Source organism: Procambarus clarkii, chromosome 59 (assembly GCF_040958095.1).
Source record: "Procambarus clarkii isolate CNS0578487 chromosome 59, FALCON_Pclarkii_2.0, whole genome shotgun sequence".
NCBI lineage: Eukaryota > Metazoa > Arthropoda > Malacostraca > Decapoda > Cambaridae > Procambarus > Procambarus clarkii.
The window spans coordinates 24,229,098-24,243,597 of NC_091208.1; the positions used below are offsets into that span (position 1 = coordinate 24,229,098).

General features: G+C 45.6%; 1 protein-coding gene across 2 annotated transcripts in view; it reads left to right on the forward strand.

The window, feature by feature from the left end:
- CstF64 (cleavage stimulation factor subunit 2 CstF64) overlaps positions 1 to 14,500 on the forward strand; it is a 119,812-nt gene that overhangs the window by 22,425 nt on the left and 82,887 nt on the right. For both annotated transcript variants that reach the window (XM_045758673.2, XM_045758672.2), the window contains exon 3: positions 5,171 to 5,340. In XM_045758673.2, coding sequence (XP_045614629.1) covers positions 5,171 to 5,340 — 170 coding nt within the window. The remainder of the gene's footprint in view (positions 1 to 5,170; positions 5,341 to 14,500) is intronic.

Here is a 14,500-nt window from a genome sequence, read left to right on the forward strand (position 1 = left end):
GAGGTATGCCTGTAAATTCTTTTCACTTGAAAATGAACCATGGTGGTTCGAAACGTTGTGCAAATTGTATAAATAAGTGTAATACATTCTATAGTAATTCACTTTTTTTTTCACCTTGAAATCATGAAAAAGAGTTTTGGAGAACTCCCTCTTTCAGCTAAGCCCTGATGCTAGGAAAATAGTTAGAGGGATAGAAGCCCTAAATCAGAAGATAGTAAATACAGAATATGCGGTCATATTCAATGAGACACACATACATACATATATATACATATATATATATATATATATATATATATATATATATATATGTCGTACCTAGTAGCCAGAACGCACTTCTCAGCCTACTCTGCAAGACCCGATTTGCCAAATAAGCCAAGTTTTCATGAATTAATTGTTTTTCGACTACCTAACCTACCTAACCTAACCTAACCGAACTTTTTCGGTTACCTAACCGAACCTAACCTATAAAGATAGGTTAGGTTAGGTTAGGTAGGGTTGGTTAGCTTCGGTCATATATCTACGTTAATTTTAACTCCAATAAAAAATAATTGACCTCATACATAATGAAATGGGTAGCTTTATCATTTCATAAGAAAAAAAATAGAGAAAATATATTAATTCAGGAAAACTTGGCTTATTAGGCAAATCGGGCCTTGCATAGTAGGCTGAGAAGTGCGTTCTGGCTACTAGGTACGACATATATATATATATATATATATATATATATATATATATATATATATATATATATATATATATATATATATATGTCGTACCTAGTAGCCAGAACGCACTTCTCAGCCTACTATGCAAGGCCCGATTTGCCTAATAAGCCAAGTTTTCATGAATAAATTGTTTTTCGACGACCTAACCTACCTAACCTAACCTAACTTTTTTGGCTACCTTACCTAACCTAACCTATAAAGATAGGTTAGGTTAGGTTAGGTTAGGTAGGGTTGGTTAGGTTCGGTCATATATCTACGTTAATTTTAACTACAATAAAAAAAAATTGACCTCATACATAATGAAATGGGTAGCTTTATCTTTTCATAAGAAAAAAATTTGAGAAAATATATTAATTCAGGAAAACTTGGCTTATTAGGCAAATTTGGCCTTGCATAGTAGGCTGAGAAGTGCGTTCTGGCTACTAGGTACGACATATATATATATATATATATATATATATATATATATATATATATATATATATATATATATATATATATATATATATATATATATATATATATATATATATACAGGCATACCTCAGAATGCGAGTTTAATCCGTTCCTGGAGACGCCTCGCCTTCCGAAAACTCGCATTCCGAAGTTAATTTCCCCATAAGAAATAAAGGGAAATGAATTAATCCGTTCCTGACTACCCCAAAAACCCCACATCAAACTAAATTTTTATACCTAATTCATCTAAATAAACCTACAAAAGTATGTTCCAGTTATTACTTACCTTACTGTCGAGTGCTGTAGGCGTATGGAAGATGGTGAGGAGGGGGGAGGAGGAGAGGAGTTAGTGTTTGGAAGGGGAGTCCCCTTCCATAATCACATCAGGCAGTGAGGACCTTTCTGGTGTGCTCTCCCTGGGACGTTTAACCTGAGTGCCACTAGGTCCTGGTTGAGGTTCACTGCTCGATTTCTTCACCAAATATTTGTCCATGAAAGCTTGCTTTTCCCTTCTTCGCAAGCTCTCTCTGTAGTAAGGCATCACACTGTCATTGAAAAGATTAATACAACGGCCTACTACAGTTTTGTCTGGGTGAGTGTGTTCAATAGTTGTTTGAATCTCTTCCCACATCTGACACACCTTCTTCATTACTGCAGAAGGGACATTCGCTGGTGTTGTTGCCACCACCTCCTCCTCCACTGCAGAATCATTCGCTGCTGTGTTGGCTTCCTGTTCCTGTTGAAGGGCTAGGAGTTCTTCGGTGGTCAGTTCTTCGTTGTGTTCTTCCACCAACTCCTCCACATCATCACCATCCAATTCCAAGCCCATTTTCTGGCCTAGACTAACAATTTCCTCAACAATAGGCGCATCATTTATAGGCTCAAACCCCTCAAAGTCTAGTTCTCTCACACCTTCAGGCCACAATTTTCTCCAGCCAGAGATCAGGGTTCTTTGAGTCACTTCTTGCCAGGCTTTGTCAACGAGTTTTAAAGCACTAAAAATGTTAAAATGCTCTCTCCAGAACTCTTTGAGGGTGAGGTTTGTGGCTTCAGTCACTTCAAAACATTTCCGGAAAAGTGCCCTTTCATACAGTTTCTTAAAATTCGCTATGATTTTCTGGTCCATAGGCTGAATTAGAGGAGTGGTGTTAGGAGGAAGGAATTTAACTGTGAGGAATTTATTGCATTGAGGCATCAAATCATCTTCCAAGCCTGGAGGATGAGCAGGAGCATTGTCAAGGAGAAGCACGGCTCTGAGTGGCAATTGTTTCTCCTGCAGATATTTTTCTATGGCAGGGCACAGCACTTCATTCACCCACTCCGAAAAAATAAGCCTAGTCACCCATGCTTTTTTATTAGACTTCCACATCACAGACAAACGGGTTTTCTGCACATTATACTGTTTGAAAACCCTTGGATTTTCAGAATGATACACTAGCAAGGGTTTAATTTTTAAATCGCCACTCGCATTTGAACACAGCACAAGCGTAAACCTATCTTTCATAGGCTTGTGTCCAGGCAAGGATTTTTCCTCCTTGGTAATGTATGTCCTCTTAGGCATTCTTTTCCAAAACAGTCCTGTTTCGTCACAATTAAACACTTGTTGCGGTAGGTATCCCTCAGCCTCTGCAAACTCTTTAAATTCGTCAATAAATCGTCCAGCGGCTGGTTTGTCTGAGCTGGCTGCCTCCCCATGCCTTGTAACACTATGGATACCACTTCTCTTTCTAAATTTTTCAAACCAGCCCCTGCTTGCCTTAAACTCTTTCTTTTCTGCATCACTCGTTGCAGGGGTCTTCTTTAGAAGGTCTTCGTGCAACACCCTGGCTTTCTCAGAAATAATGGCCTCCGAAACACTATCACCCCTCAACTCCTTGTCGTGTATCCAAATTAATAACAACTTTTCCACTTCTTCAAGTATTTGTGGTCTTTGTGTCGTTAATGTTCTTACTCCTTTTGCCACATTAGCACTCATAATCTTATTTTTCTTCTTAAGTATAGTGCATATTGTTGATGTCGCTTTGTTGTACTGCCTACAAAGATCAACAACACGTGTACCGTTCTCATGCTTTCGAATGATCTCTTGTTTCTGCTCTATTGTCATCCTCACATGAGCTTTCTGGCCTTTATCCTTACCACTGGCTTTCTTGGGACTCATGGTGAGATATATAATAACAAATTGTATAGACAAATCACCAAAAATCCAACAAAACACTGAAAATTCACGACAAGAATTGATGTGGGGGTAGTCACTGCGCGCGAGACAATGGTGAACTGAGGGGCAGCGGGGCAGAGGGGCGACGATCGCCGAACGACCACGCGCTAGGTCGGCTGTACGCGTATCAACAAACTCGCGTTCAAACTCGACTCCCGAAGTAACCATCGCCTTCCGAGACAAATTTTTGGAGTAAATACACCTCGCCTTCCGAAAATCTCGCATACAGGGACAATCGCATTCCGAGGTACCACTGTATATATATATATATATATATATATATATATATATATATATATATATATATATATATATATATATATATATATATACATATATATATATATATATATATATATATATATATATATATATATATATATAAATATATTTATTTATTTATTTATTTATTTATTTATTTATTTATTTTGGTGTATACTGGCAGCAGGTTTTCTTTTAAACATGTCTCATTGAATATGACCGCATATTCTGTATTTACTATCTTCTGATTTAGGGCTTCTATCCCTCTAACTATTTTCCTAGCATCAGGGCTTAGCTGAAAGAGGAGTTCTTCAAAACTCATTTTCATTATTTCAAGGTGAAAAAAAAGTGAATTACTATAGAATGTATTACACTTATTTATACAATTTGCACAGTGTTTCGAACCTCCATGATTTATTCTCAAATGAAAAGAAATTACAAAACTCGTTTTATACCCGTACGGGGTCAGATGATAAGACAAGTACAATAAAGGTAAAAACAAGGGGATACATAGGGGATAAATGGGGGACGAAGCACATAAGAACATAAGAATAAAGGTAACTGCAGAAGGCCAATAGGCCTTCTGATATAGGGCTTCTGCAGAAGGCCAATAGGCCTTCTGCAGTTACCTTTATTCTTATGTTCTTATGTTCTTGTACCTTTATTCTTATGGTCACTGTGCATGGTTGATTTGTAATATAATTTTATTGGAGGTGTTGTGGTTTCTGTTCTAGGTTCCCTGGTACAATGGTACGATGGTACAATCCTGAACCTATAACAGAAACCACTGGCAAAATTTCAGATTTTGCCAGTGACTTGGAAACAGATTTCTGGCAAAATCCAGAACAGGAAAGTGAGGTCAGAGGTGACCGTCATGCACATCAGTCGAGAACTGTGATGGTGAGCCACCGGCTCACTCAAGCCGGCTACCCCTTTCCTATTGGGAGGGGGTGGCACTAACTAGTGGGTGTGCAAGTTGGATCACATGTTGCTTGTTGGTTTGAATTTGGGGGGGGGGGAGGGAGTTATTTTGCTATGTTCGGATGTAAATATAAATTTTCACGCGCTTATGGTCTGTTTTGTTTTGCCTATCTTTCTGGGTGCCATCCCTGGTTGATGGCAAGTATAACATACTTTAAATATAAAGTGCTCATAGGCCATTGCTCCCTGTGTCTTTCTGAGGGAACCAGGTTCTGGCTCATGGTTCCCGGTAGGCATAAAGAACTCCTGTAACTGATGACCCCAGACTAATATCACTTGTCAGTTTGGACAGCTTCAGGGAGCCAACAGGGCTCCCCCACAGAAAAGGACATTTAATTTGACTTAGAGCTCTATTTTTCTTGAGGCTGATGCTTTCCCACACTATAAAAGTAGGTACTGTGATAATACTATGTATGTACTGTATGTATGAAATATGTTTGTGTTCTCAATGTAATGAGTCATTGAAATTAAATTAATTAAGAATTAGAATAAATGACTTTGCTAAATTTTAAATTGTCTAATCTTTCAGGCTTATGTATGATCGTGAATCTGGTAAACCAAAAGGCTATGGATTTTGTGAGTACAAAGACCAAGAAACTGCTCTCTCTGCCATGCGTAATCTTAATGGATTTGAAATTGGGGGACGACCCTTACGAGTTGACAATGCATGTACAGAAAAGTCAAGGATGGAGATGCAAAGTGAGTTTTAATTTATGATATACTTTTAATTGTTAGAACAAGGTTGAGATGCTACATTTTTTGTATTTTTGGTTACTATATGTTTAAGACCTGAATGTCTTAAATAGCAGTATGTTAATTAGTGCAATATTATTGTATAATATAAAAAGTGTAGAACGAAAAGTAAATTTTGCAGCAGCTTTAAACCTGACTCCCCAAATACTGTCCTTTACTGAGCTTAAGGATGGTGAATTATACTCTTGAATCCTATTTTTCAGATTTATTAGGCTCAGTTCACTACATAGTATCTGAAATAATACAAAGCAAAGTATCAAAATTGGGAATTACAAATTAACATCATAATGAACCTTACATTAAGGACAAATTATTATAATCTAATTATGATATTTATGAATATCACATTCTTCCCTCCTCTAGATTATTTTCTAATAGTAAACATGGCAGATAATTTGAATAAATACTTCTCATCAGCACTCTGTTTACTACACTCCATGATGTTAATCTCAGCTATAACAGCCAGGAGACTTTGGTACCCAGGCAGACTGTGTGGGTCTCCCTGGAGAAGGTGGGTAAATAGTTAATGGCTACCCCCATATGGCAAGTGACAATCTTAAGGTGTAGTCCATCATTCTTGTCCCTATGTCATGGACTGGAGAGGGTTGATTCTGGTAATCAGGCCAAAATATCTTGTTGTTTCATTGGAGCTGTCAAGTCTCATTGAACATGGAGCTAAATCATTGATAGATACTGTAGACTGGCATCCATTTAAATACCTAATGCTTGCATAAATTGGATCTACATTGATCAGTGAGGTCAACCTGGTCAACTAGAGGGTCAGTCTTAGTAGACTGAACAAAACATCGAAGTAGCACTGGACCAGGGGTTGTATTAGTTAGAAATTTCAGTGAGAGTTGATGCAGGGAGTGTTGAACAGCAGAATGCTTTCTCAGTCTCTCAGTGCTCTCTCTGTTAGCATATTAGGAGGCACATTTTCTTTACCAAGGTGATACTATATGGTATAGCTGAAGGATTCCAGCTCCAACATCCATTCCTGTATTTCATTATTTTTTAGTTTAGTTTGTCTTCTGTTAACCAGCATAAATACTTCAGTAATCAGCACAAAATGATGCCCGGCTAGGAAATGGCTTCATTTATGCACTGCCTCTTCTTATAGACTGTGGGTTGGTTGGTGTTGTCGTCGTTGGTCCTTCTCTACGGACAACCCAACCCACAACTCGGTAGAGTGCTTACACTTTACTAGGAGATCACACTAGGCGCTTCTGGCTCTTGGAGAGGGGCTCCACGTCACACGTTTAGGGGATGCGGCTCCAACACTCAGCCTCGTTGTCACGTGCACACACCCACTCGAGCCGCTGTGACTCCCCACTCTCTCCTTAGGTGATATGATCTCCTCAATCCCCTTTTGACTTATTAGTATTACCTTTTACCCTGTCCACAGCAGTGGTTCTTGGCTCTTTCTCTCTCTCTCTCCTTCTTCACTACTTCCTGGGAAGCCTCACTAGGACAAGGGCAAACACCAGCAAATTGTGACACATTTACTGAACAAAGCACATACACGATACATACACACATATAATAATAATGAATCCTATACTCTATAATATCACAATCAGGTTGCACTCCAATACCATCAGAACTCTATTATCAGCTTATCAAGTGGTATCCTATCTCCTGGTTCACCACCTGATACTATTAACCTCCTCAAGTTGGTCAAGTCTACATACACTGTTGCCCCATCAGCAAGATAACATATATATACAGAAAATCAGCATTTGAATGCAATAACATATACCAGTATAAATGTTCATTGATACTTCAGTATAAAAAACTCCTTGACGTAAGAATGCCAACAGTCACTCACCTCTCACTGCGTCTTGCACGCTAATGACAACCAAACACTATCAACTCCCTATAAGTAATCCACCAGAACTTCCCCTTCCACCTCTGGAAGTTCACAACCCTAATATCCTTAGGTTCTTCCGGGCTTCACTACCAGGATCCTCTGCAGCTCCTCCAGGCTGCTATCATGAAGTTTCCTTGTGCAACTACGGTGCTTCACCCTTCTGTTAGGTTCTTCCACAGCTCTCTTGGCTGCTACACCACCTCTACAGAAGCACGTGACACTCCTCTTCACTGCTGCTTCTCCTCACAGCTCGAGGTCCTCTGCTCCACTACCTTTGGAGTCTCATCAATTACTTCATCTGCTGGCTTCGAAGTTCTCAGCAACTTCTTCCCCAAAAGACAAACCTGCAACCCATCGACACTCCAATAAAATGTTCCCCTTTAACACATAAACAAAAATAACCGCACAATATGCTTGCCTCAAACCTCTATCTGTCCTCTACATACAGTGAGAGTGGACTCCCCCGTTTTGGGCGGGTCCATACTCCACCTCGCCTGGCGGCGGTCCTCACTCGCTGGGAGGGTCTTCCTCCATCCGGAGCCAGGCTCCCTCAGTCGTCCGCCAGCGCTCAGAGGGGACGGACGTCGCTCCGTGTTCCTCCCTCTCCACTCTCTTATTTCAGGCTTTCTGCCTTATTAAAATATGTCTAACTTATAAATAAACATCGCTACTGTCGCTGGGCACACGACCAACTACAAGCAATCACAATGAACTGGCGTTTATCGTGCTTACCACAGATTAATTGGTCGAGGGCGCTTTCCCTCTGACGGCGTCTGGTCAGGGCGCTCCACACAGCCCACAATAATGCTTCTGGGCGATTTAATATCTGCTCGTCGACCAGGACTTGAGACCACAACGTTCCCAGCTCGATTCCACAGCTGGTACGTCCGCACACTTCTCTTCTCTTCGAGATATATCACTAGGGGTTCCCTTCTGACGGGAGCTCAACGGAGCGCGGCTTCCCCCTGCGATGTCTGGCACTCAAGTGAGGTCAAAGCCCTTCCAGAAGCGAGCCTCACGCCTCCAGCAAAATGTCCACATCTCCTAGCCCGTCATTTATCTATTTTCTTCTGCATTGCCCTTAATCTCAAACTGTTACACATATCCAACCAGCCATTTTACATATGCGTTATCACCTCAATACTTGCTAGACCTTCTAATCAGGTCAGGCTTGACGAATAACTCTCAAGGAGGGAGACTCGTTTCTCCTGTAGGCTGAGATCATAACACTCTATAATGGCAGTAGCCTCTTTCTCTACCATGGATAATGAAGTTTGCTACCATGCACTGTCCTGGACACCCACTGTGGTACATGATTGCTGAAATGGAAACTTCTAAGGCATTGCACTCCACCAAAAATGGCAGGTCTTCATAGAAGAATTTTAGAGTTGCATTCACAAATCGATTTTTAAGACTTGAAATGCTGTTAAGACTGCTACGACCAATGGGAATGTCAATGACGTGGACTAGGTGCAGCTTCAGGTTCCCTCCCTTTTGGCGGACCTGGTAACTGAGGGCTTACACACCTGTGGACATTTTGCTTCAGTCCTCCGTTTCTTTTCCCTTCTCAAGCTGTCGGCTTGAGGAGAATGTGGAGACGCTGGGTGCCGATCTTGGGTCTGGTGCACTGGTCTCGGCGGTGCGAGCATCGGCTGACTTGTTGAAGCTGTTTTGCCGATCCTGCTGGAGGCGGTGTCTCTGTTCTTTGCTTCTCGTCTTGTGTGTTGTCAGGCAGTTCTTGCTCATTCCTTGGAATTAGCTTGGGCCCTGGCAATTAGGTTTTCTATGCCCTTTCTGGGGGGAACCCCTTCGGCTTCCCAGAGCTTACTAGGCTGATATGCTAATGTCAGACTTTGGCCTCAGTCATGTGTATGGAGTTCTGTGGGCCTACCGGGGACCACGAGCTAGAACCTGGCCCCCCCTCAGAGAGGCATGGGGGAGCAATGGCCTATAGAAACCCCTGTGTGGTTGAAAGCATTCTATGTCTGCCATCGACCGGGTCAGGCACCCAGAAAGGTAAGCATTCAAAAACAAACCCCTATTCTGGTGAAATTATTTTTACCAAAAGCCGAACAAGTAGATAGAACTCCCCTAAAAGAAACAAGCAAACGATCATGACGTCACATGTCGCCGCGCTGTAGTCTGCGCAGCTTCCCCCCTCCCCTGTGAGGGGAAAGGGGGAGCCCCAGACCCTTCACGCCGACTATCCACCTGTTAGTTCTAAGGCTGATGTTAAAGGCTGAGGTCGTGTGCTCTGACTCCGGTGGTTGTTTCAGCACTGTACCTAGTGTGTGGTGACTGTCTTCTAGGTGGTGCGTAAGCCGGGAGTGTTTCTTCAGTACTCGGGCTGCATGCGCCTAAGGTTCCCTTCCCTAGGTGCCCTATAAGTACTGCCCTTGGGGGTTGGGGCCACCTTCCACAAGTTCCTTAGATTCTGCCTCTGCTAGGCCGTTTCCTGCTTGGTTTTCAGCCGCTTTTTGTATGCTAGGGTGTTCTGTCTCCCTTGTTCGCCTTAGGGTGAGGGGCAGTTTTGCGCTGGTAGGAGCATGGGTACTGCGTAGCTTGTTTTCACCAATCCTAGCGGCCGGCTCTGTTCCGCCTGGGTACGTGGTCCTCGTGCGGGGTTTTCTTTTTGTTTGTCTGCCTGGTGGGGAGGTCTGCCTTGGTTCTTTCCACCTGTGTACTGAGTGTTCTTCCGGTGGCTCCCCCTGCTAGGTCCCCATGAGTGTACACGTACCGGTGTTCAGTTCTTAGAAAGTTGTTTGGTACTTGTGGGCGCCGGTTAGCAGTACCCTGCCTGGGATTACCTGGGCGTAAGTCCCTGTAGGTAAATGCTCAGGACCCTGGGAAACTCCGAGAGGGCGCGTGGGTCCGATGGATGTGGCCATGGAGTCCCCCCTCACTTTGTGCGAGTTCGAGGGTGGCTCTGTACCCTTGTCTTAGGGTGACTCTCATTGTTTTGCCTCTGTCTGCTGACTGTGAGGTCGGTGGCACCTTCGGCCCGGAGCCCTGCAAGTTTTGTTGCTTGTTTGTGGCTCGATTACCCAGTCTTATGCTGACAATGCGGGTGCAGGCAGCATGGGCGTTGGAAATTAGGTTTCAGTGGTGCAACGCGTTAGGTCCTTTGCTCCCTGGGAGCCCCGGGGCCTCCCCATTTTAGTTGGTGTGATGGGGCTTGGGGGTGTTGGACGCTTCGATTTTGTTCCTTCCAAGCCCCTTGTCTTTCCCTGTTATGGTATCCCTTCCCCCCCTTCCTCCCTGCATCCGGATCCTTGCCGTTTGTGGGTTCGGAGTTGGGGCGGGGCTTCGCTGGTCTTGAGACTCGGGCGGTCTCAGGGAATTTCCCCTTCTGGGGTAACGAGGGAGGCATTCGAGCCTGTTCCTCCAGCCGTGTTGTATGAGTCTGCCAGTGGATCCTTTCCTTAGTACTTGTCCGGTTGCCCTGGCTTATTTCTTGAAACTGGGGCTTTGGGGGAACGGCTCAGTCCCAGGACCTGCCTTGTGGTCCGGGGCTGGGGAGGGGCTGACGTTTGGACCCCTCCTGGGTTTTTCTACCCTTTGGGTGGGGCTTGCGGTTACGAGGAGTGGGGGGGGGTTTTTCTTCCCCCCTCTCCGTACATGTTTTGGGAGTCGAGCCCTCCCCAGGATTGGTTCCTTGTCACTTGGATCCGTCTGGTCTGTCCTTCGATGGGTACGTTTCTTCACCCTTCTTCTTGGGACGGGCCTTTAGTCATGTTCCCCGCCTCTCGGGGATCTGCATGACTTTTGGTCTCGGGTGTGACTTTGCCTTCCATGCCTTCATGCTTCACGTTTGCTTCTTTATGTTCTAGAATGATCGGGAAGTTTTGTTTCTTCCCGTATTCTTGGAACGTCTGTCGTCTTCCGGTCCTTTCTGGGGCTTGTTGGCCCTTCTCCAAGCTTCTTGTTTTTCGGTCCTGTTTCATTCTTTTGTGTTTGTCTCTTTTCTCCGTGCATTGTCCTGCGCGGCACAAGGTTGCCAGATTAGGCTCCTTGTAGCCTGGTTGGGCTCTTTGTAGCCCAAATGGGTAGCTGTGCTATGTTTCTTTTCGCTCCTTCCTGCTCTTTTCGACTACGGTTGGCGGCTGTCCTGTGTACTCTCATATGGGATTCGGTCGTTGACAACACTATTTTGTCTGTTTTTTAGTCACATTCGTGTTTTTTTCTTCAGCTCGCGACTTCTGGCAACCCACATCTGGCATCCCTGTTGCGCATGCGCTTTGTTTGTTTTGATATGGGCTGTGTACACGTGAGCTGGGGTTTTGCACCCCTTTTCTCTCAAGTGCTTCACCTCTCACTCTTCTCCATTCTCCAGTCCGTGCCTAGTAGCTCCTGGGGGTGTTCTGGTTTGCTGCTATGGGGCTGATGTGGGGTTTTCCCTGGGTATGGGTGTTGGGCTCCTCCTTTGCCTCTACCCTTTTCTCCTGCATGGGCGGCTCTGCCTTCTTCCACTGGTGGTGTTCCCAGACTCTTCTCGGCTATGTTGTGTTGTGACACGTTCGTGCCTACGTTCTGTAGGTGAGATTATGCGGTCTGGCTTCTCTTTCGGCCAGACACTGGTTAGTGATTCTTGGATACGGATATACGAACATCAGAACACAGGTCCCTGCAGCAGGCTTATTGGGCCCTACGAGTCAGCTCCTGTTTATACCCATCCAGTCTCCTACAGCAGGCCTATTGGGCCATACGAGTCAGCTCCTGTTCATACCCATCCAGTCCCACTCATATGCATGTCCAGCCCATGCTTGAGTCCAGATAGGGGCCCTACCTCCACCAGGTTACGAGGTACAATGGTAGGGGTGTATGTTATGGGGTAAGTGTTCCTGTCTGGGTGTTCTGAGGTGACATTTTGCAGCAGTTTTTATGCTGTGGATGCGTGTTAGTGATTGGTTGTTGATTTTTGTTGACCCTTCCGTGCTTCTTCCTGGGGCCTTACTTGTTCGTCTGAGTGAATGGTTGCAAGGGGGGTCACGACACTGTTTTTCGTGGTCTTCCCTGGGTCACTTCTTCCTTGCCCGTCTTGCAGTGACTGGCTTTGCCCTTCCATATACATTGGATTCTCTGTACAGTGCTTACCTAGTTGTACTTCCCTAGTTGTGTTTGTGGAGAACACAACTCCGCAAACTCTGCTCTGGCTTTTTGGTCCCGCTTCTCATTTGTTCTTCGCTCTTGGGCAGGTTCCTGGGCCTGCTGGGCTCTATCATATCTGCGCTTGAAGGTATGTGTGGTGTTATCCTCCACCACATCGCTTCCTCATTCTACGCTCTTGCGTTCCGCTTCTCTACTACTCTGACACTGCAATACTACTTTCCCTTGTCTCTTTGGCTAATTTGGGCTCTCATTTCACCGGTATCCCCTGGTGCGTGTGCCCCTAGGGTCCCGTAGTCAGTCTTCTCTCTTTTGTGCCTCCCTATGGGGTTCTTAAATGTGGTGATCGTATCCTCGTGGCTCGTACTCCTTGGTTCGAGTACTGGTCTGGTGGCATTTTCACGGTCTTTCGGTGTCCCTTCTCCAGAATCGCACTTTGGGACTGTTGTCACTGATCTCCTGGCAGGCTTGCTGGCGTTGGGATGTTTTTCTGTACGGCAGACGTTCCATCTCCTCCTTTGCCGGCTTGGGTTTCCGGCTCTGCTAGTTTCTTGGTCGCACCCGAGGTCTTCCCGCAGCTCCGCCTCTTCCTAGGTTCAATTGGCCCATGGCGGGGCCAGTTCGGTCCTGCCTTGAGTCTCTCCCCTTCTGTTGGTGGTTGGGTGGCTTTGTTGATGGTGTCCCACCTGCGTGCTTCTTGGCAACAGTGTAGTGTTTTTTTTGGGGCCCTTCCTTTTCCTTCTGTCCCTTCTTAGGTAGCTGCGTTGTTGGCATGGTCTTGTCCTTCTCTTGTGGAGCTTTGGGGATGTTATCTTGCCCCATACTGTCGCCTCTTCTCGTGCGGTGCTGGCGGAGCCGCTTCAGCTTGCTTTCAGTTTTGATGCTTTCAGTTCTTTCTGCGCCGCCTGATCTGTCCTGGTCATTGGACGGAGTGATCTCTTTTCTTTCTTCTCCTCGGTTTGTTGTGGCCCCTTCAGTTCAGGTTTGTTCTCGGAGGCTCTTTTTCTGTTGGCATTGGCCTCTGGGGGTCGGGTTGGGGCGCTTCATGCTCTCCTCTGGCGCAGAGGTTTCTGCTCTTTCGGTCTTCGTGATGGTTTTTTTCGTCTGCAGCCGTCCCCTTCTTTTCTGGCGAAGAGTGAGACTGCTGCTTTCTGGAGGGGTCCCTGTGTTGTTGATGCTTGTTGGTCAGGCCGGGGGTGCATTATGTTTTGCGTCCAGTTGCGGTTTTTCGCCGTTATGTGCGCACTACGGCTTCTGTGTCCGGGGACGCACTTTGGGTTGATCTGGTATCCCTTTTTCCCTGTTCGCAGGTGCGGGTCTCCTGTGTTCTCCACAGATTTCTTAAGGCTAGCTGGCCTGCGGTCTATTCCCGTGCCCATGACGTTCACTGTTCTTGCTGCCGTCTTGGAGACATGTCCTGGGCTGACATTCAGGCACGCAGCTTTTGGAGGTCAATCAGGGTCCTTGCTGCTCGTTTCCTCGTGTATGTTCCTGGGCCTCGTCGGGCCTGTGTCGTCTTGGGTCGGCGGTTGCAGCCGGTTGTCTTGATTTCAAGTTGAGGAGTGAGTAACGACCGCCTCTCGGGTAGGTCCCTTAACATTCCTCTTTGGATAGTTAGCTCCGGGGAGTTGAAGGGGCTCTCCCCAGAATCCAGCGTTGAATGTAATGAAACACCATTTTCTGGGTGAGACCCGAAGGCTCCCCTGGCATCCCTCCCTCCCTCTGTTCGGCGGTTTTTCGTGTGTTTTGACATCCAGCCTCAGAACTGACAGGTGGATAGCCGGCATGAGGGGTCTGGGGCTCCCCCTCCCCCCTCCCGGGGAGGGGGGAGCTGCGCAGATAGGTGTGCGGCAACGTGTGACGTCATGATCGTTTGCTTGTTTCTTTTAGGGGAGTTCTATCCACTTGTTCGGCTTGTGGTAGCAATACTTTCACCAGAATAGGGGTTTGTTTTGGGATGCTTACCTTTCTGGATGCCTGACCTGGTTGATGGCACCAAATGCCTGTGGTGGCTTTTGGTGCCCTCTCCTCTTTCAGGGGGTTCAGGACTGTCGGGGCAGGCCTCTTCTCCTGCTCTCTTGTCAGATCATCTTGGATTGAGTTCGCTTGGGCGTGGTTAAACATCCTCAT